The 27,835-nt window shown below is 47.1% G+C and overlaps 1 protein-coding gene across 3 annotated transcripts in view; it reads left to right on the forward strand.

Moving 5' to 3' along the window:
* Window positions 1-27,835, forward strand: part of osbpl8 (oxysterol binding protein-like 8) — a 350,856-nt gene that overhangs the window by 142,688 nt on the left and 180,333 nt on the right. For 2 of the 3 annotated variants that reach the window (XM_038780245.1, XM_038780246.1), the window contains exon 5: window positions 9,142-9,279. In XM_038780245.1, coding sequence (XP_038636173.1) covers window positions 9,142-9,279 — 138 coding nt within the window. Of the gene's footprint in view, window positions 1-8,722; window positions 8,763-9,141; window positions 9,280-27,835 lie in introns of those variants that run through there. The other variant, XM_038780247.1, reaches the window with a different exon arrangement.

The following is a 27,835-nucleotide window of genomic DNA, read 5'->3' on the forward strand; positions in this document are numbered from 1 at the left end:
TGAATAATGAAATGTCACCGTTCCATATTGGTACAAATACAAAACCATATCGGCTCATTTCCACATACAAAACAAATGCAACGTATCACCCTGAGCAGGTTCCTCAACCGAAACAGAGGATGAGCCTGAGAATGTTATCATGAGCTGTGAGACTGAGCAAAGTCAATAAACTCTCTCAATAAACGAACTGTGTTGATTTTGACTTCTTCAAGCAGCTTGGACTCAATTAACATTCTGTTTTGCTGTTGTTTGTACTCGTGATGTATTTCATATTTCCGCACGTCGTCATCAGGTACATGTTCCATTCTCAATAAACCTGTCTGTACCGATTTGCAATCCTCTTGCATTCTTCTTGCAGCTTACTGCCTCACCTAAAATAAGAAATGAATCAAACTGTATCATAAACATAGAATTATGTCAATTGGTGATAAAAACCTAGCATGAGAGGTCAAGAAATATGTAGGTTTACCTGCCTATAGGGAGAGGGAGAACCAACGGAAATGTGAAGAGTGAATTGTGACAGTAATTATAGGATCAAGTAAATGTAATGGAATTTTGATGCGTGCACAATTTTGATGAAGTATATATTGCTTGCATACAATTCAGTTGCTTTTCAGTAAGAACAGAATTGTTTATTAATTGTCAGGAAGCAGGGACAGTTTCAAGTAATTGATTTGTGTTGGATATTAAAAATAAGGTATAGATTTATGTGTTTAATTTGGTATTTTTGTGTAAGAAAGGGTTAAAACTCGAGTTAGTTAAACAAATATGTTTGCCTGTCTGTGGGGTTTTGTGTCATTTCATACTGGTCTGTATTGTGCTTGGAGACTTTGATGTGAAAAGCAAACAGAACTTCGAGCACGACTGATCTGGTGCTTAGCAGCTGGGGGCCACCTTTAAATTAGGAAGATCTTTTGAGTTCAGTTTGAACTAGAAGCAAGGCTTAGCAGTTACAGAGGAAACAGCTCTGCCAGAAGGAGGACAGTGGAGAAATGGGAAGAATGCAAGTTGCCGAAACTGAAGAACAGAGTTCTGGAAACCAGCGAATGAAGAGAGAAGTCCCAGGAAGATTGAAGTCAGAGGGACAAATGGATCTGAAATTTGAACAAAGTACTGTTTATTGGAATTCAAGTAAAAGACAAAGAGAGTGCTCTTAGCTAAAGGGACAACTGCAATAACCAGATTTTTAAAAAAAAATAATTTTTATTGGAATTTTTTACAGAAAATATAAAATATAACAACAAACAATGAAATGCAACAAACTAACCCATAACAACTGTAACACCCCCCAGACCGCATCAACGCATGTATCATATCCCCCCCCACCCCCCCAAGCCCAACAAAAGAACTTAAAAATAAATTAAAATTAAGTAAACAAACATAGTCATCGTCTCGCCCCCCCCTCCCCCTTTCCCTCCCCCTTCCCCCCCCCTTTCCCTCCCCCTTCCCCCCTTTCCCTCCCCCCCCCCCCCCCGGGTTGCTGCTGCTACTGTCCCAGTACCCTATCGTTGAGCCAGAAAGTCGAGGAAAGGTTGCCACCGCCTAAAGAATCCTTGTACCGATCCTCTCAGGGCGAATTTGACCTTCTCTAGCTTAATAAAACCTGCCATGTCATTGATCCAGGTCTCCACGCTTGGGGGGCCTCGCATCCTTCCATTGTAGCAAAATCCTTCGCCGGGCTACTAGGAACGCAAAGGCCAGAACACCGGCCTCTTTCGCCTCCTGCACTCCTGGCTCCACCCCAACCCCAAAAATCGCGAGTCCCCATCCCGGCTTGACCCTGGAGCCCACCACCCCTGACACCGTCCTCGCCACCCCCTTCCAGAAGTCCTCCAGTGCCGGGCATGCCCAGAACATATGGGCATGGTTCGCTGGACTCCCTGAGCACCTGACACACCTATTTTCACCCCCAAAGAACCTACTCATCCTTGTCCCCGTCATGTGGGCCCGGTGCAGCACCTTGAATTGGATGAGGCTAAGCCACGCACACGAGGAGGAAGAATTAACCCTCTCCAGGGCATCAGCCCATGTCCCGTCTTCGATCTGTTCCCCCAGTTCCCCCTCCCACTTAGTTTTCAGCTCCTCTACTGACGCCTCCTCCACCTCCTGCATAACCTTGTAGATATCAAATATCTTCCCCTCTCCGAACCAGACCCCCGAAAGCACCCTGTCACACCCCCCCTCGCGGGAAGCGAAGGGAATCCCTCCACCTGCCGTCTAGCAAATGCCTTTATCTGCAGATACCTGAACATGTTTCCCGGGGGAGCCCAAATTTCTCCTCCAACTCCCCCAGGCTCGCAAACCTCCCATCAATAAACAGGTCCCTCAGCTGTCTGATGCCCACTCTGTGCCAACCCTGAAATCCCCCATCAATGTTCCCCGGGATGAACCTATGGTTCCCCCTTAACGGAGCCTCCATCGAGCCCCCCACTTCTCCCCTATGTCGCCTCCACTGTCCCCAAATCTTGAGGGTAGCCGCCACCACCGGACTCGTGGTATACCTCATGGGAGGGAGAGGCCACGGCGCCGTTAACAAGGCCCCCAGGCTTGTGCCTCCACAGGACGCCCTCTCCATCCATTTCCATGCTGCCCCCTCCCCCTCCATCACCCACTTGCGCACCATCGACACATTGGCCGCCCAATAATACCCTGAGAGATTGGGTAATGCCAGCCCCCCCCCCCCCCCTCCATCTCTACCCCGCTCCAAGAAGACCCTCTTCACCCTCTGGGTCCCATGCGCCCAAACAAAGCTCATGATGCTGCTAGTCACCCTTCTAAAAAAGGCCCTAGGGATAAAGATGGGCAAACACTGGAAGAGGAACAAGAACCTCGGGAGAACCGTCATTTTGACGGACTGCACTCTACCCGCCAGCGATAGCGGCAGCATGTCCCACCTTTTAAATTCCTCCTCCATCTGCTCCACCAACCTGGTAAAATTAAGCTTATAGAGAGTCCCCCAACTCCTGGCCACCTGCACCCCCAGATATCTGAAACTCTTCACTGCCCTCTTAAACGGGAGCCTCCCAATTCCCTCCTCCTGATCTCCCGGGTGTACTACAAATACCTCGCTCTTACCTAAATTTAACTTATAGCCCGAGAAGCCCCCAAATTCCGCTAACAGCTCCATCACCCCCGGCATTCCCCCTTCTGGGTCCGCCATATACAACAGCAGGTCGTCCACATACGCGATACCCGATGTTCCTCCCCACCCCGCACCAGACCCCTCCATCTCCCTGACTCCCTCAACGCCATAGCCAGAGGTTCAATCGCCAGTGCAAAGAGCAAGGGGGACAGGGGGCACCCCTGCCTGGTCCCACGGTAGAGCCTAAAGTACTCCGATCTCCTTCCATTAGTAACTACACTCGCCATCGGAGCCGCGTAGAGCAGCCTCACCCATTTGATGAATCCCTCCCCAAATCCAAACCACTCCAGCACCTCCCACAGGTACCCCCACTCAACTCTATCAAACGCTTTCTCTGCGTCCAGCGCCACCACTATCTCCGCCTCCCCCTCCACTGCCGGCATCATGATAATGTTTAGCAGTCTCCGCACATTCGTGTTGAGCTGCCGTCCCTTGACAAATCCTGTCTGATCTTCGTGTATCACCCCTGGCACACAATCCTCTATCCTGGTGGCCAGGATCTTCACCAGCAACTTGGCGTCAACATTGAGGAGCGAGATAGGCCTGTATGATCCACACTGCAAGGGGTCCTTATCCCGCTTTAGGATCAGAGAGATCAGTGCCCGCGACATCGTCGGGGGCAAAGCCCCCCCCCCCCCCCTCCCATGCCTCATTGAAGGCTCGCACCAACAGGGGACCCACCAGATCCGCATACTTTTTATAAAATTCCACCAGGAAACCGTCCGGCCCTGGGCCCTTACCTGACTGCATTTGTCCAATCCCCCTGACTAGCTCCTCCAATTCTATCGGCGCCCCCAGCCCCTCTACCAGCTCCTCTTGAACCCTTGGGGAAACATAGCCTGTTCATGAAGCTCTCCATCCCCCCTCTCCCCATCGGAGGTTCCGACCGGTACAGTTCCTCGTAGAAGTCCCTAAAGACCCCATTTACTTCTGTCCCCTTCTGCACTACATTCCCACCCCCATCCGTCACTCCAGCAATTTCCCTAGCAGCATCTCGTCGATGGAGCTGATGCGCCAACATCCTGCTTGCCTTCTCCCCATATTCATATACCGCGCCCTGCGCCGTCCTCCACTGTGTCTCCGCCTTTCTGGTGGTCAACAAGTCAAATTTGGCCTGCAAACTACGCCGTTCCCCCAGCAACCCCTCCTCCGGTGCCTCCGCGTATCTCCTGGCCACATCCAGGAGCTCTCCCACCAGTCTCTCCCTCTCCTTCCCGTCCCTCCTTTCCCTATGGGCCCGGATGGAGATCAGCTCACCCCGGATCACTGCTTTCAGAGCCTCCCAGACCATCCCCACCCGGACCCCCCCCCCCCCCCCCCCCCCCCCCCCCCCCCCCCCCGTGTCATTGATATCAAGATACCCCTCAATACTTCTCCGGACCCTCCTACACACCACCTCATCAGCCAGCATCCCCACATCCAGGCGCCAAAGCGGGCGCTGGTCCCGCGCCTCCCCCATCTCCAGATCAACCCAGTGCGAAGCATGGTCTGAAATCGCTATGGCCGAATACTCGGCATCCTGCACCCTCGGGATCAATCCCCTGCTCAGGACGAAAAAATCTATTTGTGAATAAACCCTATGGACATGGGAGAAAAAGGAATACTCCCGCGCTCTCGGTCTCCCAAACCTCCAGGGATCCACCTCTCCCATCTGGTCCATAAATCCCCTCAGTACTTTGGCCGCCGCTGGTCTCCTACCCGTCCTTGAACTGGACCGGTCCAATGGGGGATCCAGCACTGTGTTAAAGTCTCCCCCCATGATCAGGACCCCTGCCTCCAGGTCCGTAATGCGGCCCAACAAACGCCTCATGAAGCCAGCATCATCCCAATTCGGGGCATATACATTAACCAGCACCACCTTCTCTCCCTGCAGCCTACCCTTCACCATAATATATCTGCCCTCCTTGTCCGACACCACCTCAGCCGCCTCGAACGCCACCCTCTTCCCCACCAGGATCGCCACCGCCCTGGTTCTTCACGTCCAATCCTGAGTGAAAAACTTGCCCCACCCACCCCTTCCTCAGACGAACCTGGTCCGCCACCTTCAGGTGGGTCTCCTGGAGCATAGCCACGTCCGTCTTCAACCCCTTCAAATGAGAAAATACCCTAGTTCTTTTAACCGGCCCATTCAGCCCCCTCACGTTCCAGGTAATCAGCCGGATCAGAGGGCAACCCGCCCCCCCCTCCCCCGCCGGCTGGCCATAGCTCATCGACTGCTCACCCCAGGCCAGCGCGCTCCGCCCGACCCGTTCCCCATGGCGATAACACCTCTCCTCTACCCCCCCCGGCCCACACCAGCTCCTCCCTGACCATTCCAGAAGCAACCCGGTATTCGGTCCTGCGCCCACTTCCACCAGTCCTCGGGTGTTCCGCCGGCCGCCATTTTGTCTTTCTTCCCCCGCTTTTCTTGGGGAGCTGCTGCAGCTTTTTCCTTTGCCCCACTCCGGGTGAGCACCATAAATTATGGGGAATGCTCCTCTAGACACCTTCCCCCACCGGGATTCGTCGAAACAGTGCCGTTGGGGGCCCTCAAATCGGGCCAAAAGTCCTTAAATAGCGGGAGCTGCCGAACGTGCGGCTTAGCTCCGCATAGCCGCAACCGGAAGTCAACGCAATAACCAGATTTAATGTAAAGAACCAGGCACCAAAGGTAAATCAAACGTTTGGTGACATTTTGCTACAGCCTGTGAAGCAGTAATTTTGTATTGACGTAGCTGAATACCTGAAATCCTGGAAATGAATCCTTGCTAAGAACAGCTGAGGAGAAGTGTTGTTTCGAAGAAGATTCTAAGATGTGTCTTTTTGAAAGTAGAATTTGGGAAACACTTGTGTGGAAGCCAGAAGCCAGTTACTCACCGTGAGTAATCATCTGGGTGGATTTGAGGGGAAACCATACAAGTTTGATTGGGTGGTATCTGTCACTTGATTTTAGAATGGGGTGTCGTCTGATCACAGTTAGCCTGTTGGTTTACAGAGACTCTGCATTTACTGAGAATATTATATTTTGTAACCTATGTAATTCTTAAAACCCGCATACATTTATGAATGTAAGTGGGAGTGAAGGAGTACTGTACTCTAGCCAAATTTTTCAAGTTTAATAAAAAAAAATTGTTTTTGTTCTTAAAAGCTAATTGGCTGTCAGTCCGGTGACTGTTCATCCACGTTTTCGAAAAAAAAAAGTATATAAGTTGTGGACCTTTTTGAGCCAATGTCCCATTCTGGGACCTTCCCATCCAATAGAAACATCAACTGGGATCATAACAAAAACTAAAATGATCTAAGGCAGGGTTTTTCAAACTAAGGCAGGGTTTTTCAAACTAAGGCAGGGTGGCCCACAGGCGGGTGTTGGGAGGACCACAGGGCAATTGGTCGCAGTGTTCCCGATCGCAGGAGAAGCACCCAACAGCTGTGACTAGATTTTAAGAATCCTGGCTGCGACCAGCTTTTAAGTTGAGAATGCTGGCTGCAATCAGTCTTTAAATTTGAATGATGCGGAAAGCAGTGCGCAGGTCATGCACCCTGACATTGTGTGCTCTGTACATCTGTGCTTTTGGCATGAAATCATGGAGGAGATATTCTTCCATTTTCTAACTGCCAGAAAGCAAGGCAACAGGACTGTGAAGAACTGAAGATAGATTGTTTGTTATAAAGAAGAGAGGGCCAGAGACACAACCGAACAAGGACCTCACAACTGAATCTGCTGGAGAGAGCTGCTAAGGAGAGTCCTCAGCAGCACAAAGCAGTGTTAGTGTGAGCTGTATACAAACTACAGGGATGCTGAAATTGGGAACAAAGCAAGATAAAGATGATGTTTTGAGATATGGTTTTGTTAATAGTGCCGATGCAAAGCCCATATGTGCTTTATTGAGGGAAATATTGGCAAATGAGAATTGGATGCTAATTTTGTCTTGCCTTGCAGACATCTTTGCAATTCTGAAGGAACTGAACTTCTGAAATTGCAAGGGGAGGATGATGATTGCTTTTGAGATTGTGAAGAAATAGATGCTTTCCCAAAGTCATTGAAAGTTTGGCAAGCACGAGTAGAAAGCCGAAACTACGACATGTTCCACAAGCTGCTACGGTTTTTAGAGATTGATTTATTGTTACGTGAAAAGTATTGTTCTGCATGCAGTCCAGGCAGATCGCTCCATACATGAAAAGCATAGGACATACGATAAATACACAATGTAAATACATAGACATAGACATAGACATGGGGTGAAGCATAATGGAGTATAGTGTAACCACAGTAAAGAAGTTGCAAGAAGTTGAGAGATCAGTTCAGTCCATAGGAGGGCCGCTCAGGAGTCTGGTAACAGCGGGGCAGAAGCTGTTTTTGAATCTGTTAGTGCATGTTCTCAGACTTTTGTATCTTTGACACATCGAAGAAAACAGTGTTAGCAAGGGAACTGTAAATAGACTGGCATGCCTTATTCAGTCACATCTGGCTGCGCTGATCAGTTTTTGTCACTACTTTCTAGAGAAGTTTCAGATTTTGAAAGCGAAGATGTGAGTGAAAAATCCTTTTTGAGTTTGAGACCCCGTCAGCTGAAGTAGTGTTTCTGAGGAGAATCCAGTGCTGAATAGAACAAACATTTTATTGCTATTGCCCTTCACAACGACCTACATATTCGAGGTTGGATTTTCTGTCCTCACAAAGGTGAAGACAGCACAAAGGAACCAGCTGAACTCTGCATCTGTTATGTGCATTACCCTCCTCCTGTGAACCTGATTGGAGTGAGATTGTGAGGACCAAGCTGGCTCACCTGTTGCATTAAAGATAAGTGAAAGTGGTGTGTTGTGAAGGTCGGCTGACATGGGTCACAAAGGTCAGCCAGCGTGGATTGCAAAGAATGGCCGGCATGGGTCCTGAAGGTCAGCTGGTTGGTAAAAGTGGATCCCGGGGGGAAAAATGTTTGAAAAACACTGATCTAAGGAATGCAAACATTCACGCTTCTTTAGCCCCAAAGACCACGTGAAAACAAACTGGTAAATGTTTTCTGATACATCTTGTAGCTTTTAGAGTGGGCAGTGTTGTTTATTAGTGCAGTTTGTTATTGCAGCTTCAGATGGCATTGCTTATCTTGAAACTAAAAAGTTTTGTTGTCGGTATTTCTTTGCAGCACTTTGTATAAGGAATCTATTATAAATAATGTGCCAAATTTTCATGAGTTTCTAATGGATTCATGGGTTGCAGTTGTAGCTGCCTCAACTGAACAGACGGGGAAGATTTGAGTTTTACTCTCCTTCCTGCTTGATTGTTTGATGGCATTGGGGTAGGGAGCAGTTTGCATTAGTCCGGGGAAGCTCATCTTGAAAGAAATTTAAAGTTTTCAAATTGTGGTCTAAAATCAGAATCAGAATTTGATATAAAAATGCAACTTCACTATTCACTGCCATTTATATTTAAGATAACCATCGTAGAAACACTGAAGATAACCAGCTCAATAGAAATTTGTATAGTTGTGATGGAGGATAATGCATTGTCAGATTCATTTTAATGTTGAAGCTCATAATTGATTTTAATTATTTGTGAATGAATTCGGCACTTTATATTCCAAAATGTGATATGCATCCATCTTTTTTTATTCATGCATGGGATGTGGGCGTAAATGGCCAGGTCAGTGTTTTTGACCATCCCTAGTTGCCTTTGAGAAGGTGGTGATGAGTTGCCTTCTTGAACTGCTGCAGTCCCATCACATTTCAACAAATTAAACGCTTAAATTTTGCCCAGATATTCTTCCTGCATGTTGGTAATATGCAATGTGACCTAATTATCTTGATTGTTTTAGTTGTGCAGTGTGCATTTGCTGGTTCTAATGTTGTTTACAGCAGCCACTGAGTGAATTTATTTTCTGTTTGCTCACTCCTGAAGTGTGATAAATGCCGGTTGTTTCAAAATACATGCCTTACTGAAATTTCCTGTGCCTAAAAACTTGTTTATTGAATAGAAAACAAACCAGATTTCTAACTCAATAATTATTTTTTGCTCATGATAGCTTCAGTAACGAATAGTGATGAATCTCAGCTGGCGACTCCAGGAAAAATGAGCCTGCGACAGGGAAGGGATACATTGCATCCTCAAACCAAAGAGTTGGTCCATTCATCACTCAGCCCTGGAATCAGCAGCAACCATGGTAAGAATAACTGACTGTAAATGTATACAATTTCATAGAACGTTTATTGGTGCTATAACTTAACAGCTGAATTAACCTCCTGCCTCCTAGTGTTATTTGCAAATGAAGGGTATCCTAGCAAACCTAGATCTGATAAGATGCGTTTCCATGGTTGTCATTAATGAGTTTATCATTTAGATCTGCCACCAAGGTGAGGGAGGGTTGTGATCTTTATATAATAATTGACAAGAACAACGTCGAGAGAATATAAAGCTGTCTTTGCTGTTCATCTTATTTTGAAATAATGATGTGTTTTTAAGTTTAATGTCTTACAATAAAATATAATATGCTCCGTGAAATTTGGCTGGCATGTCACCTACATTATAACAATGGTGGCAGTTGAAAAGTATTTAATTAGATGTAGAGCACATTGGGGGCAGTATACAATGGGAAAAGTTCCCAGATAAATGAGAGTTCTTTTTTAAAGTGTGCGTGTCTCTGTTGCTACCTAAAATGCAAATGTTTCTTAAGAGTGGAGTAGCATGTGTTTAAGTAGAAAAGATCAGCCTTGATTGAACAGTTTTGCCAAATTCAAACTGGTGGAATTTGTATTTTAAATATTTAAAATTTTACAAATAACATCCAAAGTAGTTGGATTATAAGGGTAATGATGGAAGCAAAGGAAAAATAGTGCCGTCTGTTAATGTTTAAGTTCGGACTGAGAACAGAGCTGCAAGTTGTGGAGAGGTCAGAGAAGCTAGGTTTGTTTTCCTTAGAAACAAGTAAATAAGTAAAACAATTTTCACTGGCATAATGGTTGGTAACTAGAGGAGACATTGGCAAAAGCACTGGGGGCTTGGAGGTGGTGGTGGTGGTGATGGGGGTTAGATGTGGAGAAATTTAGTTGCATAAATCAAGGTAAGATCTGGAATACATTACCTGAAATGGGTGGGGGTGATGGAAGCAATTTCACTGCTAACTTGCGCAAGAGTATTAAAAGAAAAATAAATTTACCAAATGAGGGGGAGAAAACAGGGCAGTGGGGCTAATTAGATAGCTCTTTCAAAGAGCTGGCCTGGGAGGTAGGAGCTTTGATAGTTAGGGAACAGGTGGTCATTTCTGCAGCTGTAGACAGGAATCCAGAATGGAATATAGCTTCTCCAGAGTCCAGGATGTCCCAAGTAGTTACAGAGCATCCTGATGGGGGGAGGGGCAACAGCCAGCATTCATGGTCCACATTGATACCAATGGATTAAGCAGAAAGAAGGATGTGGTCCTGCAGTCAGAATTTAGGGAGTTAAGGAGGACATTAGCAAGTAGGATATAAAAAGTATCTTTGGATTATTTAAATAAAAGCAAAATATTGCAGATGCTGGAAGTCCAAACTAAAAACAGAACATGCTGGATAAACCCAGCAGGACTGGCAACATCTGTGGAGTCAGAGACAAAAGGCATAGAGGTCTACACAGAAAAGGCCGCCCGGCCCAGCTTGTCTGCGCTAGTAAAAAAATAACCACCTAGCAGAGGAATAGAGTTAACGCTTTAAGTCAAAATGCACCTTTTGTCCAACATTTCTGTTTTAATGCCTGAATTACTAACAGTGCCATGTCTAAGTTAGTACAAAAATAGGAGGCTGATGCAGATGAACAGGCGGCACCATGGCACTGCTGCCTCAGCACCGAGTTCAATTCCAGCCTTGGGTGACTGTGGAGTTTGCAATTTCTCCCTGTCTCTTCATGGGTTTCCTTCGGGTGCTCCGGTTTCCTCCCACAGTCCAAAGATATGTAGGTTAGGTGGATTGAAGATGCTAAATTGTTTCTTAATGTCCAACGGTTAGGTAGGGTTATGGGATTCCAAGGATAGGCCGGGGGAGTGGGCCTAGGTAGGGTGATCTTTCAGAGGTTCGGTGTGGACCCGATAGGCCGAATGGCTTCCTTCTGCACTGTAGGGATTCTGTGATTCTACGAAAGCATAGCTAGAGAGAGGCGGGGTTGGGGGGTCTTTATATTCCGGGGAAATTGGGGATTGGTTATGGGGAGATGTTGCCTGTACAGGCTGAACGGCTTGCACCAAAATGAAGCTGCATTCAATTTCTAGTTCTAATATTAACAGGACGATTTAAACTGACTTGATGGGTGTGTAAACCAGGAGGTAATAGGAGAGATGAACACCAATATGATAGAATATTGTGACAGACATAGAGCAAAAGAGTAGGAAGTATTAAGTTATTATGTTGGTTCGGAAGAAAGTAATGAAGTCTGAATGGATTACTATGCATATATGTAAATATGCCAAGTGTGGTAAATAAATTTGGGGTGTTGCAGGCCCAGATTCTTAAGTGGAAATATGATGTTGCAACCATTCTGCAGCCCTAGTTCTAAGAAGCCAGTACTGAGTACTAAATATTTCTGGATACAAGGTGTTCAAGAAAGATGGGAAAGAAAGAAAAAAGGGCAAGGGACCCATAGTTGGCGGTATGATAAGGACATTACAGTGCTGGAGAGAGATGATTCTTCAAATAGCAATCAGCTTGTTTGACTACCGAGTCTATTTTTCGATGTTATTCGCTAGGTGGAAGCGGTTCAGGGCCCTGTTGGTGCCAGTGATATCGGCTGAAAGAGCAACGTGGTCCTGCAATCAGAATTTAAGAACCGGAAATTAGCAAGTAGGACCTCAGAAATAGTAATCTTGTGATTACTCCCAATGCCACATACAATTGAATAAAGAAACAGGATAAAGCAGATGAATGTATAACTGGAAAGATGGTACCGGGGAGGGGGGGTTGGGGGGGGGGGGGGGGGGGGGGGGGGTGTGGTTACCGGAGAGAGATGTTCCAGAGGCAGTATTTATTTGGCTGGAGTGAAGGAATAAAAGATCCAATTCTGTTGCATGATGTAGTCCATCAGTTACCAACAAGTGGGAAAGATATTGAGGGACAGATTTGCAGGAAAATTAGAGAGACATGCAAGATTTTAGAATGTTTATAATGCTTTAATGATCTAAATATAGACTGGGATAGCAGGAGTGTAAAGGACAGAGAGGTGAAGGAGTTCCGAGAGTGTGTTCAGGAGAATACTCGACAGTGTGTTTCCAGTCCAACAAAAAGGGAGACACAGATGGAATGAGGTGGGCCAAACAGATTAAATGTCAGCAGAGGAACATTTAGGGGGCAATGATCACAATGTCCAGGTTACCAATGGAAAAAGGACAGCAAACAAGTCCGAATAAGAATAGTTAACTGGGGAAAGCCAATTTTAACGGGGTAAGAACGGAGCCTACCTGAACCAGTTGCATTCAAAGGTTGACAGGCAAAACTGTAACTGGACAATGAGCTGCCATTTAAGAAGTGCTAGTTAGGGGCGGCATGTGGCGTAGTGGTTAGCACTTTGACTGCGGCGTTGAGGACCTGGGTTCGAATCCCGGCCCTGGGTCACTCTCCATGTGGAGTTTGCACATTCTCCCCATGTCTGCGTGGGTTTCGCCCCCACAACTCAAAGATGTGCAGGTTAGGTGGATTGACCATGCTAAATTGCCCCTTAATTGGAGAATTACACCTTTGTTCAAAAAATGTATAAAGTTAAGCCAAGCAACTACAGGCCAGTCAGCTTAACCTCAGGGTCACCCATTTCAGACAGAGCTGAGGAGGAATTTCTTCTCTGTAGTTCATGAATCTCTGGAATTCTTTCCCACAGAGGGCTGTAGGGTCGTGAATCATGTTTAAGGCTGATAGATAGATAGATTTTTAATCAGGAAGGGAATTAAGGGTTCTGGGGATAAGGTGGGAAAGTGGAGTTGAGGATTATCATATTAAATATGTCAGGATCCCATTGAATGGCAGAGCAGAATCAGTGGACTTCTATGTCTAATAGACTTAGGGTCTTTGAGATTCTGTTCTTTAATTTAGTCTCCAGCTGCTCATACTCCCTCTGCAGAACCTCTTTCCAATTTCTACATGTGCCGTTGGTACCAGTGGTCCTTCCCCTTCTGAAACTCTGTGCAGCTTGAACTGAGCGAAAAGCTTAGACTTTGGTGAGTGAGGGAGTTCGGGAGAAGGAGATGTTCCTTCCTTTTTTTTAACTTGCTCACCCTCCAGCATTTGGTTATTACATTGGTGCAGTGGAAGAAGCTGATTGATCCGTTATACTCAGAATGAATAGTTTTCAAAGTAATATTATGGCAGGACAGCTCAGCCAAGTGTTCTATGCTCCCTGTGGCATATGAAGAGTCGCGGATGCACCATATTTCCAGACAAACTCATCTGCAGGCAGTGTCGTTGGCTGTAAGAACTTGAGCTCTGGGTTTTGGAACTCGAGCCACAGCAGGAGCCACCAAGCGTATCTGTGAGGCCAAGATCTACTTGGCAGTAGATTTAGGATGGTGGTCACACTGCAAGTTAAGAGCGTGCAGGCAGAGAGGGAATGGGTGACCGCCAGGCAGTCTCAGCGAATCAGCCAGCTAGTGCAGGAGTTCTCGGAGTTGATCTTGTTAACCGACTTTCCAATTTGGATACTGGTGAGGTGCTGGTCCCTCAGGAGAGCAGCAAGTACCACAGTTGACTCAGCTGCACAAGGGGGGAGGAATAAAAGTGGAAGGGCAATAGCTCAGTAATTAGTTGCTTGTCGAACGGCAAATATTTCAATTTATTTTCTCAATCCACACTAGCCAACAGCATCCCATAGCATAGCTGGGAATTGAGATGTGATTTTAGTGAGTTAGGAAATTAATTCAAAAGCAGGACCTCAAAAGTAGCAATCTCAGGATTCACAGCAGTGTCACCTGCTGGTAAGCATCCTAATTCTGAGAGATTGTGACTGGTTCTCGTTAAATGGATATGATTTAATTGCCGTTATGGAGGCATGGCTACAGGGTGACTAGGACTGGGAACTGAATATTCAGATATTGGTCATTTTGTAAGGATATGCTGAGGGTAAAAGGAGGCGAGGTAGCACTGATAATTAGGCACGAGATCAGTACATTAGTGAGCAAGGATCTCGCGTCAAGATGCAGAATCTGTTTGGGTTGAGCTAAGAAACAATGGACAGACAGCAAATATTAGTGCGAGTTGTTGGGCTACAAAATGTAGTGGTAATGTAGCGCACTGTGTGAATCAGTAAATTAGAGCAGTCATTAACATGGGTAATCAATATGGGCAATGATGGACGTAGTGACTACGGAGTCCCAACACGTCACCTGCCCTGCCATCTTTATTATGTATAAGTTCATTTGTAATTAATAACCTCCCATGCTACTCCCTCGAAGAACGCCAATAATCTACTGCTAGTACAAGTAATAAAACCTTAAATTACATGAGTTTTGCAGATAAAATATCCAGCAACCATTCAGTTTCCTTTCCTTTCCTGTGATGTTATACTTTGATTTCTCGAAGAACATGACCAATTGATCTGGAGTCACAGACTGGATTGGATAACTCTTTTTGGAGGTGGTTACTGCCTACAACACTCTTCGCCCGCTCTTAGAGAAGATGCTACTGACTGCCTGCAGTTTCCCTTTTCACCCGCTCTTTAGGTGTCGCTGACGGCTTCTGCGTTTTCTCTTTGTTTGCTTTTCGTGATATTTTCAGACAATTTTAAAAAAGAAACTTAGAGTCCCCAATTAATTTTTCCAATTGATGGGCAATTTTAACGTGGCCAATTCACCTGCCCTGCACATCTTTTTGGGTTGTGGGGACGAAATCCACACACACACGGGGAGAATGTGCAAACTCCACACGTAATCAGGAGAGCCGGGATCAAACCTGGGATCTTGGCGCCTTGAGGCAGCAGTGCTAACCACTGCACCACCGTGCTGCCCTGTATTTGGGACAAAGTTAATTGTCACTTGGGCAAATGCAGGTTCATTAAGGAAAGTGAACACATTTGTAAACTAACTGACGAACAAAGAAGCAGGTATGAGCCATTTGATCATTCGAGCCTTCAACACCATAAAAGATTATGGATGATCTGATAGTGACCGTAAATCTGCATTCCGTCTACACCCGATAATTTTTGTCCCCCTTGCCCAGCAAGATTCTTAATTATTTTGGCTGAAAAATGTCCAAAGGCTCTGCTTCCACTGCCTTCTCAGGAAGCGAGTGCCAAAGATTCATGACTGTCTGAGAGAGATGATTTCGCCTCCCCTACGTTTTAAATGGGTGACCTCCTTATTTTAAGCCTTGACCCCAAAACTCCAATGGATACAAGACTAGCCTGTCCAAGCTTTACTCATACGCAGCCCATCCATTCCAGGTAGTAGACTGTAAACCATCTCTGAACTGCTTCCAATGTATTTATATCCTTCCTAAATAAGGTGACCAATATTGTACATAGTATTCCAGATATCGTCTCACTTGTGCTCTGTTTAACTGAAGCATAAATGATAATCTATTACTGTTCCTAATTACTTACTGTACCTGCAGACTCGCCTTTTGCAATTCATGCAATACGATGCCCAGATCCCCCCATTATACCTCAGAGCTCCGGAATCTCTCACCATTTAGATAATGTGCTTCTCTTTTATTCTTCTTGCCAAAATGGACAATGTCAAATTTTCCACATTATACTCCATTTGCCAGATCTTTGCCTACTGTCATGGAAGTGTACCTTTAAGAAATGGGTGTTTATCAAATAGCTGTAGTGATGCAATTGTGTGTGTGGAGCTGGGTTGTGTCTCTGGCTTTTACTTTCGTTTTGCGCTAGAAGCTGTTTGTGGCTTTGTGTTTTACTTTTGTTTTAGGCAGTTGAAAGCTGAATTCAGACAAGTAAGGTTCATTTTGTCTCTCTATGTCAAAAGGTATCCCGATCACATAATAATTTAAAAGTGATAACTATCTTGTGTAAAGAATTTATACCTACTGCTTTGTTAAAAAGGGGGTTTGGCTTATGGATGTTGTTAGGAAAGTTATTAAGGGTTACATATAGAGTACTGTATCTGTGGGGGGGTAGTTGTGTTGGTAGTTGATGATAAAATGTTTACTGTGTGTTTATAAAATGTTAACTGAATTCACAGAATACGCATAGTTTTGTTTTTAAATACTTAAGAGTCTCTGCTGCATAACACCTGGAAGTAGGCCCTTGTGCTCCTCATAACCAAAATCTATGCAAAGTTGTAGGTCAGGTAAACTTCATCATCTACTTTGGAGTTTTCTAAACCCTGGCCCATAACACTACTCACCTAACCTATCTATATATTTTTGTAACCTCTTTATGTCCTCTTCCCAAGTTACATTCCTACCTATCTTTGTGTCATCAGCTAATTTGGCACCCATCCCTTGAGATCCGAGGACTAATTCCTGTGGCAGACTACTCGTTACTTCTTGCCAACCTCAAAAACACCCATTTATGTCTACACTTTGCTTCCTGTTCGCCAACTAAACTTCTATACATGTCATATGTTACTCCTGTACAATAGGCTTTTAACTTTCATCATGACCTTTGATATGCCACTTTATTAAATGCTTTCTGAAAATCAAAGTACAGTACCCGTGCATCCACCAATTCCCCTTTATCCATAGCCCATGCTACTTCCTCCAAGAACACCAATAAGTTGGTAAACATGATTTCCCTTTCGCAAAGCTATGTTGACTCTGCCTGATTAACGTGTGCCCTTCCACAACTTATTTAATATTAGCTTTTAACTTCTTCCCTGTGACAGTTATTTAACTAACTGGGCAATAGTTTTCTGCTTTCTTCCTCCCTTTTTGAATAAATGTTTAAGTGCGGCACAGTGGTACATAACTTGGCAATGCTGCCTCATAACGCCAGGGACCCGGGTTCAATTCTGGCCTTGAGGGATTTTGTGGAGTTGTAACTTCTCCCCGTGTCTGCATGGGTTTCCTCTGGGTGCTCTAGTTTCCTCCCACAGTCCACAAATGTGCAGGTTAGGTGGGTTGGCCATGATAAAGTTGACCCTTAGGTCTGCTAGTAAAGGGATTGAGACCAAGCTGGCACAGATTTAAGTTAATTGGCAAAAGAAGCAATGGTGACATGAAAAAACGTTCACTCAGCAAGTGGTCAGGATTTGGAAAACACTGCCTGAGAGTGTGATGCAGGTTGCTTCAATTGTGGCTTTCAAGAGGGAATTGGATTGTTAATTGAAAAGAATGAATGTGCAGGATTATGGGGAGAGATGTGGCAATGGATCTGGATAAATTACTTCAGAACCGGCACAGATACAAAGGGCCACATGCCCCCTGTGATGTAAAGATTTTGATTTTCCCCATTTTACATGGGCATCAAGACCCCGAGGCACTTTTCAGGAGAGGAAGAAAAGAGGCATACAGGAGAGGGGACTGGATACAGCAGATGATGAGGGGAGAGAAACTGGTGATTGAAGGAATGAATGAGTGATGTTAGTGTTGCTGGCAATGGAAGGCATTCTGGGAGTGGGAGGAAGGTGAGGATGAGATTCAGGGAGATGAGAAATGGATAACGGTGAAGAGACGAATAAGGAAAAAACAGTAAGGGTGAAAATGGGGTATGGGGAGACACGTTCAAGGATCATGGATGGAGTGAAACAGAGGTTGGGAATGAAACGTGAAGGGGCAGGAGGGAAGGGGGGGTGAGAAGAGAAGCCAAGGTGTGCAAGATGAGGAGGGAAAAGATTAAAAGAGGCAGTGATCCAAAACCGGTGCTTAGCATAATCTGGATAGTGATAACATTATATTGCTGGTGCAAACATCAAATGGGCCTGCAGATGGCAGCAAAGATTGAGTCAGTTGTTCCAGTATATTATTAGTCTTTGAAAAGGTCGTGTTTTTCATAATTTTATTTTGCAGACCTCCTTTTCTCCCCCCCTGATATTGGCTGCGCTATTTTTGGGCAAGGGGCGGGGGGGGGGGGGGGGGGAAGAGACGGGACGGAAAGCATCAGGTGATTCCATATTGAACTGGTGCAGGAAAAATGCCTTCAATATTATCTATCCTCCCTTTCCAGCCCCTTCCCAGCTCATCTCATTTTCCTTGCCTGTCCCCTCCCTGGTTTCTCTCTACTTCCCCCACTCCCTCTTTAATTTCTAGCTTTTTCTTCTCTGTCACTTCTGCTTTCCCTTTCCACTCCTGCGCCCTCAGCTGCACATCCCCTTCCCCACACTCATCCTCTGCCCCTTCTCCACCTTCTCATTTTACTGACAGGTCAATTTTATCAGGTCAATATTTCATCTCTCGGTCAGAGCCTGACTATTTATGATTTGTAGAGTCCTCTACTGAAGGTATCCTGACTTTGCCGCTGAATTTTCTGGACTGGAAATGTGAACATCTTTCTGTTTAAAATCGTGACCAATTTGCAGATTGCAATTTTCTTTTCATTATTCAGTGCTATTGTGAAGTCAGTAAAAGGTATTGCATAAACTCTGCTGCTATGGTGACAGCTTAGGCTGAGTAACGGCTGAAATGACGCTTGCTAAATTGTCATCATGTGGACAATAATCCAAAATGACTCTGCAAGATATTTTAACCTTCATTTTAGAAACATTGAAAATTTAACAAAAGACTTCTCTACAACCACACAAGCAGCCTTTTGTTTGTATTTTCTAACCTAAATTATCTTTATAAATTCTATGACCAAACCTACAAAATACCTAATCAGATACAGCAGACCTCTTGTGAAAAAGATATTTGATTCAAATATTTTGACTGTTTGCAAGAGTCACAGAAGCCAGAACAAACTGGAATGAGAAAGGGGAATGAGAGGCAGGGAAAATGGAACTTTAATGAACGGGGAGACCTGTGTCGCAAGGGAATCAGGGACAGAATAGAAAATACGAAGCACAGAAGTGATGGAAAATGGTGCTGGAGAGTCCAAAGCAGGCAGGATAGTGGGCTAGGAGCAGGTGTCTGTTCTCCTGGGGGCACTTTCACTAAAAAATTAACTTCTTACAATCCTTCCCTCCCTTCCCTTCCCATCTCTACTTTCAACTTCAAAACAGTAAATACAAGCCAAAAATTTACTTTGTCTATTTGTCTTGTGCAAAATGAATAATCATGAAATGTATTAGGCAAAATATTATAAACCCGAGATTGGATCAATCATTGGGGTGGGGTGGTCTGCACCCTTGGAATCAATCTCATCTTTTTTTTTGCAATGTCTGTTAATTTGGACATGAACAGACTATTAAAGTTGCTGTTGGAAATCATGCCACCATTGGCATTTTGAACTTCAGACAGTCTTAAGTCTCAAGTGAGTCCCTCATTAAATATGGACATAACAGCCATTCAGTTAATTGACTTATTCCTTTGTTTAAGGATGGCGCAACACAAAAAGACTATAGAATTCGAGCCAACTCTTTCACCCTGGACATGAAAACTCAGAATCACAATTGTTACAGCGTAAAAGGCCATCCAAACCATCATGTCTGCATCGGCTCTCCAAATAAGTCATTCCCTCAGTGCACTTTCTCACCTTCTCTTCATAACCCTGCACATTCTTCCCTTACAGATATCAATCTAATTCCCTTCTGAGTGCCTTGATTGAACCTGTCTCCACCACACTCTGAGACAGTACATTTCTGACCTTAACTTTCTCATGTAGCAGGTATTTTGCTTCTCATATTCCTTTGAATCTATGCCCTCTCATTCTCAATCCTTTCACAAGTGGGAACAGTTTCTCAACATCTACTTTCATAGAATTCATAGAATTTACAGTGCAGAAGGAGGCCATTTGGCCCATCGGGTCTGCACCGGCTCTTGGAAAGAGCACCCTACCCAAGCCCACACCCCCACCCTAGCCCCATAACCCAGTAACCCCACCCAACATGAAGGGCAATTTTGGACACTATGGGCAATTTATCATGGCCAATCCACCTAACCTGCACGTCTGTGGACTGTGGGAGGAAACCGGAGCACCCGGAGGAAACCCACGCAGACACGGGGAGAACGTGCAGACTCCACACAGACATTGACCCAAGCCAGGAATCGAACCTGGGACCCTGGAGCTGTGAAGCAATTGTGCTAACCACTATGCTACCGTACTTGATCCAGACCACTCATGGTTTTGAACACCTCTATTAGATCTCCACTCAGCCTTCTTTCCTGCAACTTCTCTAATCGATTGTCAAAACTGAAATTCCTCATCCCTGGAACTATTCTGGTGAATCTTTTCTGCACTCTCTCCGATGTTGTGAGTTGTGAATATGCTGGGCCCTGAAGTTACTCTGCTGCTGCGGATGGCCCATGGGTGCCTAATGGATCCCCAGCTGTGAGTGGCTAAATTTGTTCAAAACTATCCCATTTGGCTCGGTGGTAGTGCCACAGAACACAATGGAGTGTATCCTCAATGTGAAGGAGGAGGGGTGGGGTGGTCTTATTCTTCACATTGACTGTGCAGCAGTCACTCCTACCAATAGTTTTGTGGACAGATGCATCTGTGACAGTAAGAATGATGCCAAATCAGTTTTTATCTCTATCTGCCATAGATCCAATCCTGTAGCCATGTCCTTTAGCACTTTGTGAGCTTGGTCAGTAGTGCTGTTACTGATTTTGGTGATTGGCATTGAAGTCCCCAACCTAGATGACCTTGCCACCCTCAGTGCTCCCTCCAAGTAGTGTTCAACATAGAGGTGAACTGATTCATCAGCTGACATGTAGGTTGTCTGTGGCACCAATGGTATCCTTGCCCATGTTTGAGACATCATGGGGCCAGAGTCGATGTTGATCACTCAAAGGTATCACCCACCAAACTGTATACCATTGTGTCTTCACCTCTGCTGGAACTGTCCTGCCAGTGGAACCAGGCACATCATGGGGGCATGGGACATTGTCTGTAAGGTGTGATTATTACAATCCCAGACCAGAGCCCAACAGTGGCTCGGATACTGGACCGAAACCCCGTGTGGAAAGAATGATTCCACAATCTTTTAAAAAAAAATTTTTTTTAAATTAGAGTACCCAATTCATTTTTTCCAATTAAGGGGCAATATAGCATGGCCAATCCACCTACCCTGCACTTCTTTGGGTTGTGAGTGCGAAACCCACGCAAACACGGGGAGAATGTGCAAACGCCACACGGACAGTGACCCAGAGCCCGGTTCGAACTTGGGACCTCGGTGCCATGAGGCAGCAATGCTAACCACTGAGCCACCGTGCTGCCCCGTGAATACAATCTTAAACTCTTTAACTGCGCAGACAAAAAGGAACAGCTTACAATTACCCCTTAAACACTACTACTCCATTCCCCACTGAATAACACGAAAATAAACATACAGCTCTCAGTCCGCCTGAAAATCAATCTGGCATAGAGTATTACTTGCTTTATAATACAAATTTGGCTGCTGTTAGAAGCCCTTCAGACTCTGGCTGAATATCTTCAAAAAGCTGGTTCACCTGGCGGGTTTCAGCATCTTCCTCGACCCCAGACAAGATGGTTCTGTTTGTAATATCATTACTCTTTTATAACTATCTTACTGAGAGAGAATTGCAGACTCAATATTCAGACAGATCAGACTTCACCTCTTCTCTCCCAAAAGCCTTGTCCAAAACTGCCTCTTTGCATTCCTTAGCTCCACTCAGCAAGACACCATCTCCCCAAGCTGAAAAACAAATGAACTCTGCCGCTGCAAAGTGCTTTGCATCCCAGGGACTTCCCCCAGTCAAACCATAGTGAATTAGCTGAAATTGAAAACTACATTCCTTTGGTCAATTTCACCTAAGGCTCCGAGTAGCTCCCAGGCTTTAACAAAACAAAATCCTATTTAAAAAATATGACTACTGCAGTTAAACAGGATTTTAACTCTTAAATTTTCCCAATATTTAGATGCCAATATTCCTAAAACCCTCAATTTGTCACATGATTGTGTGTATGAGTATATAGGATTGTTGTTTGACCTAGACTGTGGGTCAGCACTCCTTCCACACGTCCCCAGATCTTAGTAAGCAGAGTTTTGCAGAATCGACAGGGCTGTCTATTCCCATGCCGGGGGTCCATCCAGTTTTATTACTTATTGAGTTTTCTGTAGCCATTTAATTTAACAGATTTCCTTGCTAGGCAATTTGAGAAAGCACTTCAGAGTCAATCACTGCTTTTGGGTCTGGAGTCATATGTAGGCCAGACCAAGTAAGGATAGCCGGTTTCCTTCCCAAAAGGCTTTATTGAACCTGACGGGTTTTTGATACAATCGACAATGGTTTCATTATTATGATCACTGAGACTAGCTTTTAATTCCAGGTTTATTCATTGCAATTAAATTCCACCAGTTGCTGTGGTGGGATTCAAACATGTGTCCCCGGACTGACATTAGCCTGGGTTTCTGGATTGCTGACATTACAACTATGCCACTGCCTCCCTCTGGAATAACCTCCTTTAATTTTAAACTCTTAAACGGAATGTTGCTAGACTTATTGTACTTTGTGGGTATAAAAGCACCCACCTCTGACATTCAAACATACTGGTTTTTTTTTAAAATAATTTTTATTGAAAGAGTTTTTCCATACAGACATTTACCCCTACTAATTTTTAAATTATTTACAACACAATCCCTCTAGGCAAATGTCCCTCCCTCGCCCGCCCTCTCGCGCGCACCAGTCCTCCCCCCCCCCCCCCCCCAGGCAACCTTAACAAACAAGGCAGCCTTCAGTTTCAGACATGAGCAGCGAGCAGACTTGCCCGCGTTACAGTCGTGCATGTCCCCCCACGACCCTTGCTGCTCCCCCCCCCCCCCCTCCCCCCCCCCCCCCCCCCCCCCCCCCCGGGTTGCTGCTGCCACGACCCCGAACGTCTATCTCTGATCTAAAAAGTCAAGGAAAGGTTGCCACCGCCTGGCGAATCCCTGTACCGACCCTCTCAGGGCAAATTTGATCCTTTCTAGCTGAATATAGCTAGCCATATCGTTAATCCAAGTTTCAACGCTTGGAGGCCTCGCGTCCTTCCATTGAATTAATATCCTTCGTCGAGCCACTAGGGACGCAAAGGCCAGTATTCCGGCCTCCCTAGCCTCCTGTACCCCCGGTTCTACCCCGACCCCAAAGATCGCAAGCCCCCATCCTGGTTTGACCCTGGACCCCACCACCTTCGACACCGTCCTTGCCACCCCCTTCCAGAACCCTTCCAGCACCGGACATGCCCAGAACATATGCACATGGTTCGCTGGGCTTCCCAGACATCTGACACACCTGTCCTCACCCCCAAAGAACCGGCTCATCCTTGTCCCCGTCATGTGAGCTCTATGCAGCACCTTAAATTGAATGAGGCTCAGTCTCGCACACGAGGAGGAAGAGTTTTTTTTTTTATAAATGTTTTTATTCAGTTTTCATATTTTATATTGAACAAATTACAAATTGTTAGGAGAGAAAAAGAACAAAAAAAAAAAAAAACAAACAAACACGCAAAAATTAACATACATATTTACAGGTAAGCATCTTCGTAGTGGTAACTGCGCCCGCCCCCCCCCCCCCCCCCCCCCCCCCCCTCAACATGTTTATTTAGTTTGGTTTTGGGCCTTAGCTAGCCATCGAACCCCCGTACCGAACCTGTAGCCCCCCCCCCTCCCGCCACCTTCCCCCGACTATTCTTCCTCTTGTACATTGGCCACAAATATGTCCCGGAACAGTTGCATGAATGGCTCCCACGTTCTGTGGAAGCCGTCGTCCGACCCTCGGATGGCAAATTTGATTTTCTCCATTTGGAGAGATTCCGAGAGGTCGGACAGCCAGTCCGCAGCTCTGGGCGGTGCTGCTGACCGCCAGCCAAACAGGATTCTACGGCGGGCGATCAGGGAGGCAAAGGCAAGGGCGTCCGCCCTCCTCCCCAGGAATAGATCTGGCTGTTCTGAAACCCCGAAGACCGCCACTATCGGGCATGGCTCCACCCTCACTCCCACCACTTTGGACATAACCTCGAAGAAGGCTGTCCAGTACTCCACGAGTCTGGGGCAAGACCAGAACATGTGGGCGTGGTTGGCCGGGCCTCTTTGGCACCGTTCACATCTGTCTTCCACCTCCGGGAAGAACCTACTCATACGGGTTCTTGTTAAGTGGGCTCTATGTACCACTTTTAGTTGCGTCAGGCTGAGCCTTGCGCACGTGGAGGTGGAGTTGACCCTATGCAGTGCTTCGCTCCAGAGTCCCCACCCTATCTCCATCCCCAGGTCGTCCTCCCATTTCCTCCTTGTTGCGTCCAGTACGGTGTCGTCCCTATCTACCAGTCGGTCATACATGTCACTACAGTTCCCTTTCTCTAGGATACTTGCGTCCAGTAGGTCTTCCAGTAGTGTCTGTCGTGGCGGTTGTGGGTACGTCCTTGTCTCCTTTCGTAGGAAGTTTTTGAGCTGCAGGTACCGTAGCTCGTTCCCCCCAGCTAGCTGAAATTTCTCTGTCAGTTCGTCCAGTGTTGCGATCCTGTCGTCCGTGTATAGGTCCCTGACTGTCAGTGTCCCCCCGTCCTGCCTCCACCTTTTGAAGGTGGCGTCAGTCAGTGCTGGTGTGAACCTATGGTTGTTGCAGATGGGAGCCCTGTTCGACATTTTGGTCAGGCCAAGTTGCTGCCGCAGTTGGTTCCAGGATTGGAGGGTGGCTGTCACCACTGGGCTGCTGGAGTGTTTTTTGGGTGGGGATGGGAGTGCTGCCGTGGCGAGGGCCCGGAGGGAGGTTCCCATGCAGGAGGCCTCCTCCGCACGCACCCACTCAGCCTCTGGCTCCTGGATCCATCCCCTTACTCGCTCGGCTGTTGCTGCCCAGTGGTAGAATTGTAGATTCGGGAGGGCTAGCCCTCCCCTGGTTTTTGTTTTTTGTAAGACCTTCTTTGGGATCCTAGCATTTTTACCCCCCCATACGAACGCCATGATGAGTTTGTCCAGCGCTTTGAAAAAGGCCTTGGGGATGTAGATCGGAATGGATCTAAACAGGAAGAGGAACCTGGGCAGTACGTTCATTTTGATCGTCGAGGAGGAAGAGTTGACCTTCTCCAGTGCATCCGCCCACGTCCCGTCTTCTATCTGCTCTCCCAGCTCCCCTTCCCACTTGGCTTTCAGCTCCTCCCCTGATGCTGCTTCCGCCTCCTGCATTATCTTGTAGATGTCTGATATCTTCCCCCCTCCGACCCAGACCCCCGGGAGCACCCTATCACTCGCCCCCTTACTGGGGAGCAGGGGAAACCCCTCCACCTGCCGCCTAGCAAATGCCTTCACTTGTAAATATCTGAACATGTTTCCCGGGGGGAGCTCAAACTTCTCCTCCAGCCCTCCCAGGCTCGCAAACCTCCCCTCTATAAACAGGTCCTTCAGCTGCCGTATGCCCACCCTGTACCAGCTCTGAAATCCCCCGTCGATGTTCCCCGGGATGAATCTATGGTTCCCTCTTATTGGCGCCGCCAACAGACCTCCCATTTCCCCCCTATGTCGCCTCCACTGCCCCCATATCTTGAGGGTGGCCGCCACCACCGGGCTCGTGGTGTACCTCGTGGGGGGGAGCGGCCATGGTGCCGTTACTAGGGCCCCCAGGCTTGTGTTGCCACAGGACGCCCTCTCCATTCGTTTCCAAGCTGCCCCCTCCCCTTCCATCATCCACTTGCGCACCATTGACACATTTGCCGCCCAGTAGTACCCCGAGAGATTGGGCAGTGCCAGCCCTCCACTGTCCCTACTCCGCTCCAAAAAGACCCTCCTCACCCTTGGGGTGCCATGCGCCCACACGTAGCTCATGATGCTACTCGTCACCTTTTTGAAGAAGGCCCTAGGGAGGAAGATGGGCAAGCACTGAAATAAAAACAAGAACCTTGGGAGGACCGTCATTTTGATTGACTGCACCCTCCCCGCCAGCGACAACGGTACCATGTCCCACCTCTTAAATTCCTCCTCCATCTGTTCCACCAGCCTGGAAAAGTTCAACTTGTGGAGGGTCCCCCAGTTCCTTGCCACCTGCACCCCTAAGTACCTAAAGCTCTTTCCTGCTCGCTTGAAGGGGAGTCTCCCAATACCCTCTCCCTGGTCCCCCGGGTGTATCACAAAAACCTCGCTTTTGCCCAAATTTAGTTTGTACCCCGAAAAGTCCCCAAACTCTGCTAATAGTTCCATTATCTCCGGCATTCCCCCTTCTGGGTCTGCCACGTACAGCAGTAGATCATCCGCATACAGCGATACTCGATGTTCCTCCCCTCCCCTAGTCAGTCCTCTCCACCCCCCTGAACCCCTCAGTGCCATCGCCAACGGTTCAATCGCCAGTGCGAAAAGTAGGGGGGATAGGGGACATCCCTGCCTGGTCCCTCGGTGGAGCCCGAAATACTCCGACCTCCTCCCATTTGTCACTACACTCGCCGTCGGGGCCGAGTAGAGCAACTTCACCCACTTAATAAACCCTTCCCCAAACCCAAACCGTTCCAACGTCTCCCACAGGTACTCCCACTCCACCCTATCGAATGCCTTCTCCGCGTCCAGCGCTACCACTATCTCAGCCTCCCCCTCCACTGCCGGCATCATAATTACATTCAGCAATCTCCGCACGTTCGTGTTGAGCTGCCGCCCCTTCACGAACCCCGTCTGGTCCTCATGGATTACCCCTGGCACACAATCCTCTATTCTAGCTGCCAGGATCTTTGCCAGCAACTTGGCATCCACGTTCAGAAGCGAGATAGGCCTGTAGGACCCGCACTGCACGGGGTCTTTATCCCGCTTCAATATCAGGGAGATCAGAGCCTGCGACATTGTCGGGGGCAGAACCCCCCCCTCTCGCGCCTCATTAAAGGCTCGTACCAGTACCGGTCCCACCAAGTCCACATTTTTCTTATAGAATTCCACCGGGAACCCATCTGGCCCCGGCGCCTTCCCCGCTTGCATCTGACCTATTCCCTTGACTAGCTCCTCTAGCCCTATTGGCGCCCCCAGCCCTTCTACCAGCCCCTCCTGGACCCTTGGGAACCTCAATTTGTTTAGGAAGTCCTCCATTCCCCCTCTCCTCGTCGGCGGCTCAGACCGATACAACTCCTTGTAAAAATCCCTGAAGACCCCGTTCACTTCTTGCCCCTTCTGCACTACCTTCCCGCCCCTCTCCTTCACTCCCCCAATCTCCCTAGCCGCATCTCGTTTGCGAAGCTGGTGTGCCAGCATCCTGCTCGCCTTTTCCCCATACTCATAGACCGCGCCCTGTGCCCTTCTCCACTGCGTCTCTGCCTTCCTGGTGGTCAGCAGGTCGAACTTGACCTGCAGGCTGCGCCGTTCTCCCAGCAGCCCCTCCTCTGGTGCCTCCGCATATCTCCTATCCACTTCCAATAGCTCCCCCACCAGCCTCTCCCTCTCCTGCCTCTCCTTTCTTTCTCTGTGCGCCCTTATGGAGATCAGCTCTCCCCTGATCACTGCCTTCAGGGCCTCCCAGACCATCCCCACCTGCACCTCACCCGTGTCATTCAAGTCCAGATAGCTCTCAATGCTCTTCCGGACCCTTTTACACACCTCGTCGTCCGCTAACAGCCCCACATCCAGCCGCCACAGCGGGCGCTGGTCCCGCGCCTCCCCCATTTCCACATCCACCCAATGCGGTGCATGATCAGAGATCGCAATGGCCGAGTACTCAGCTTCCCGTACCCTCGGGATCAGCCCCCTGCTCAACACAAAGAAATCGATTCTGGAGTACACTCTATATGGACGTGGGAGAAAAAGGAAT

Source organism: Scyliorhinus canicula, chromosome 20, assembly GCF_902713615.1.
Source record: "Scyliorhinus canicula chromosome 20, sScyCan1.1, whole genome shotgun sequence".
In the NCBI taxonomy this organism is placed as follows: Eukaryota; Metazoa; Chordata; class Chondrichthyes; order Carcharhiniformes; family Scyliorhinidae; genus Scyliorhinus; species Scyliorhinus canicula.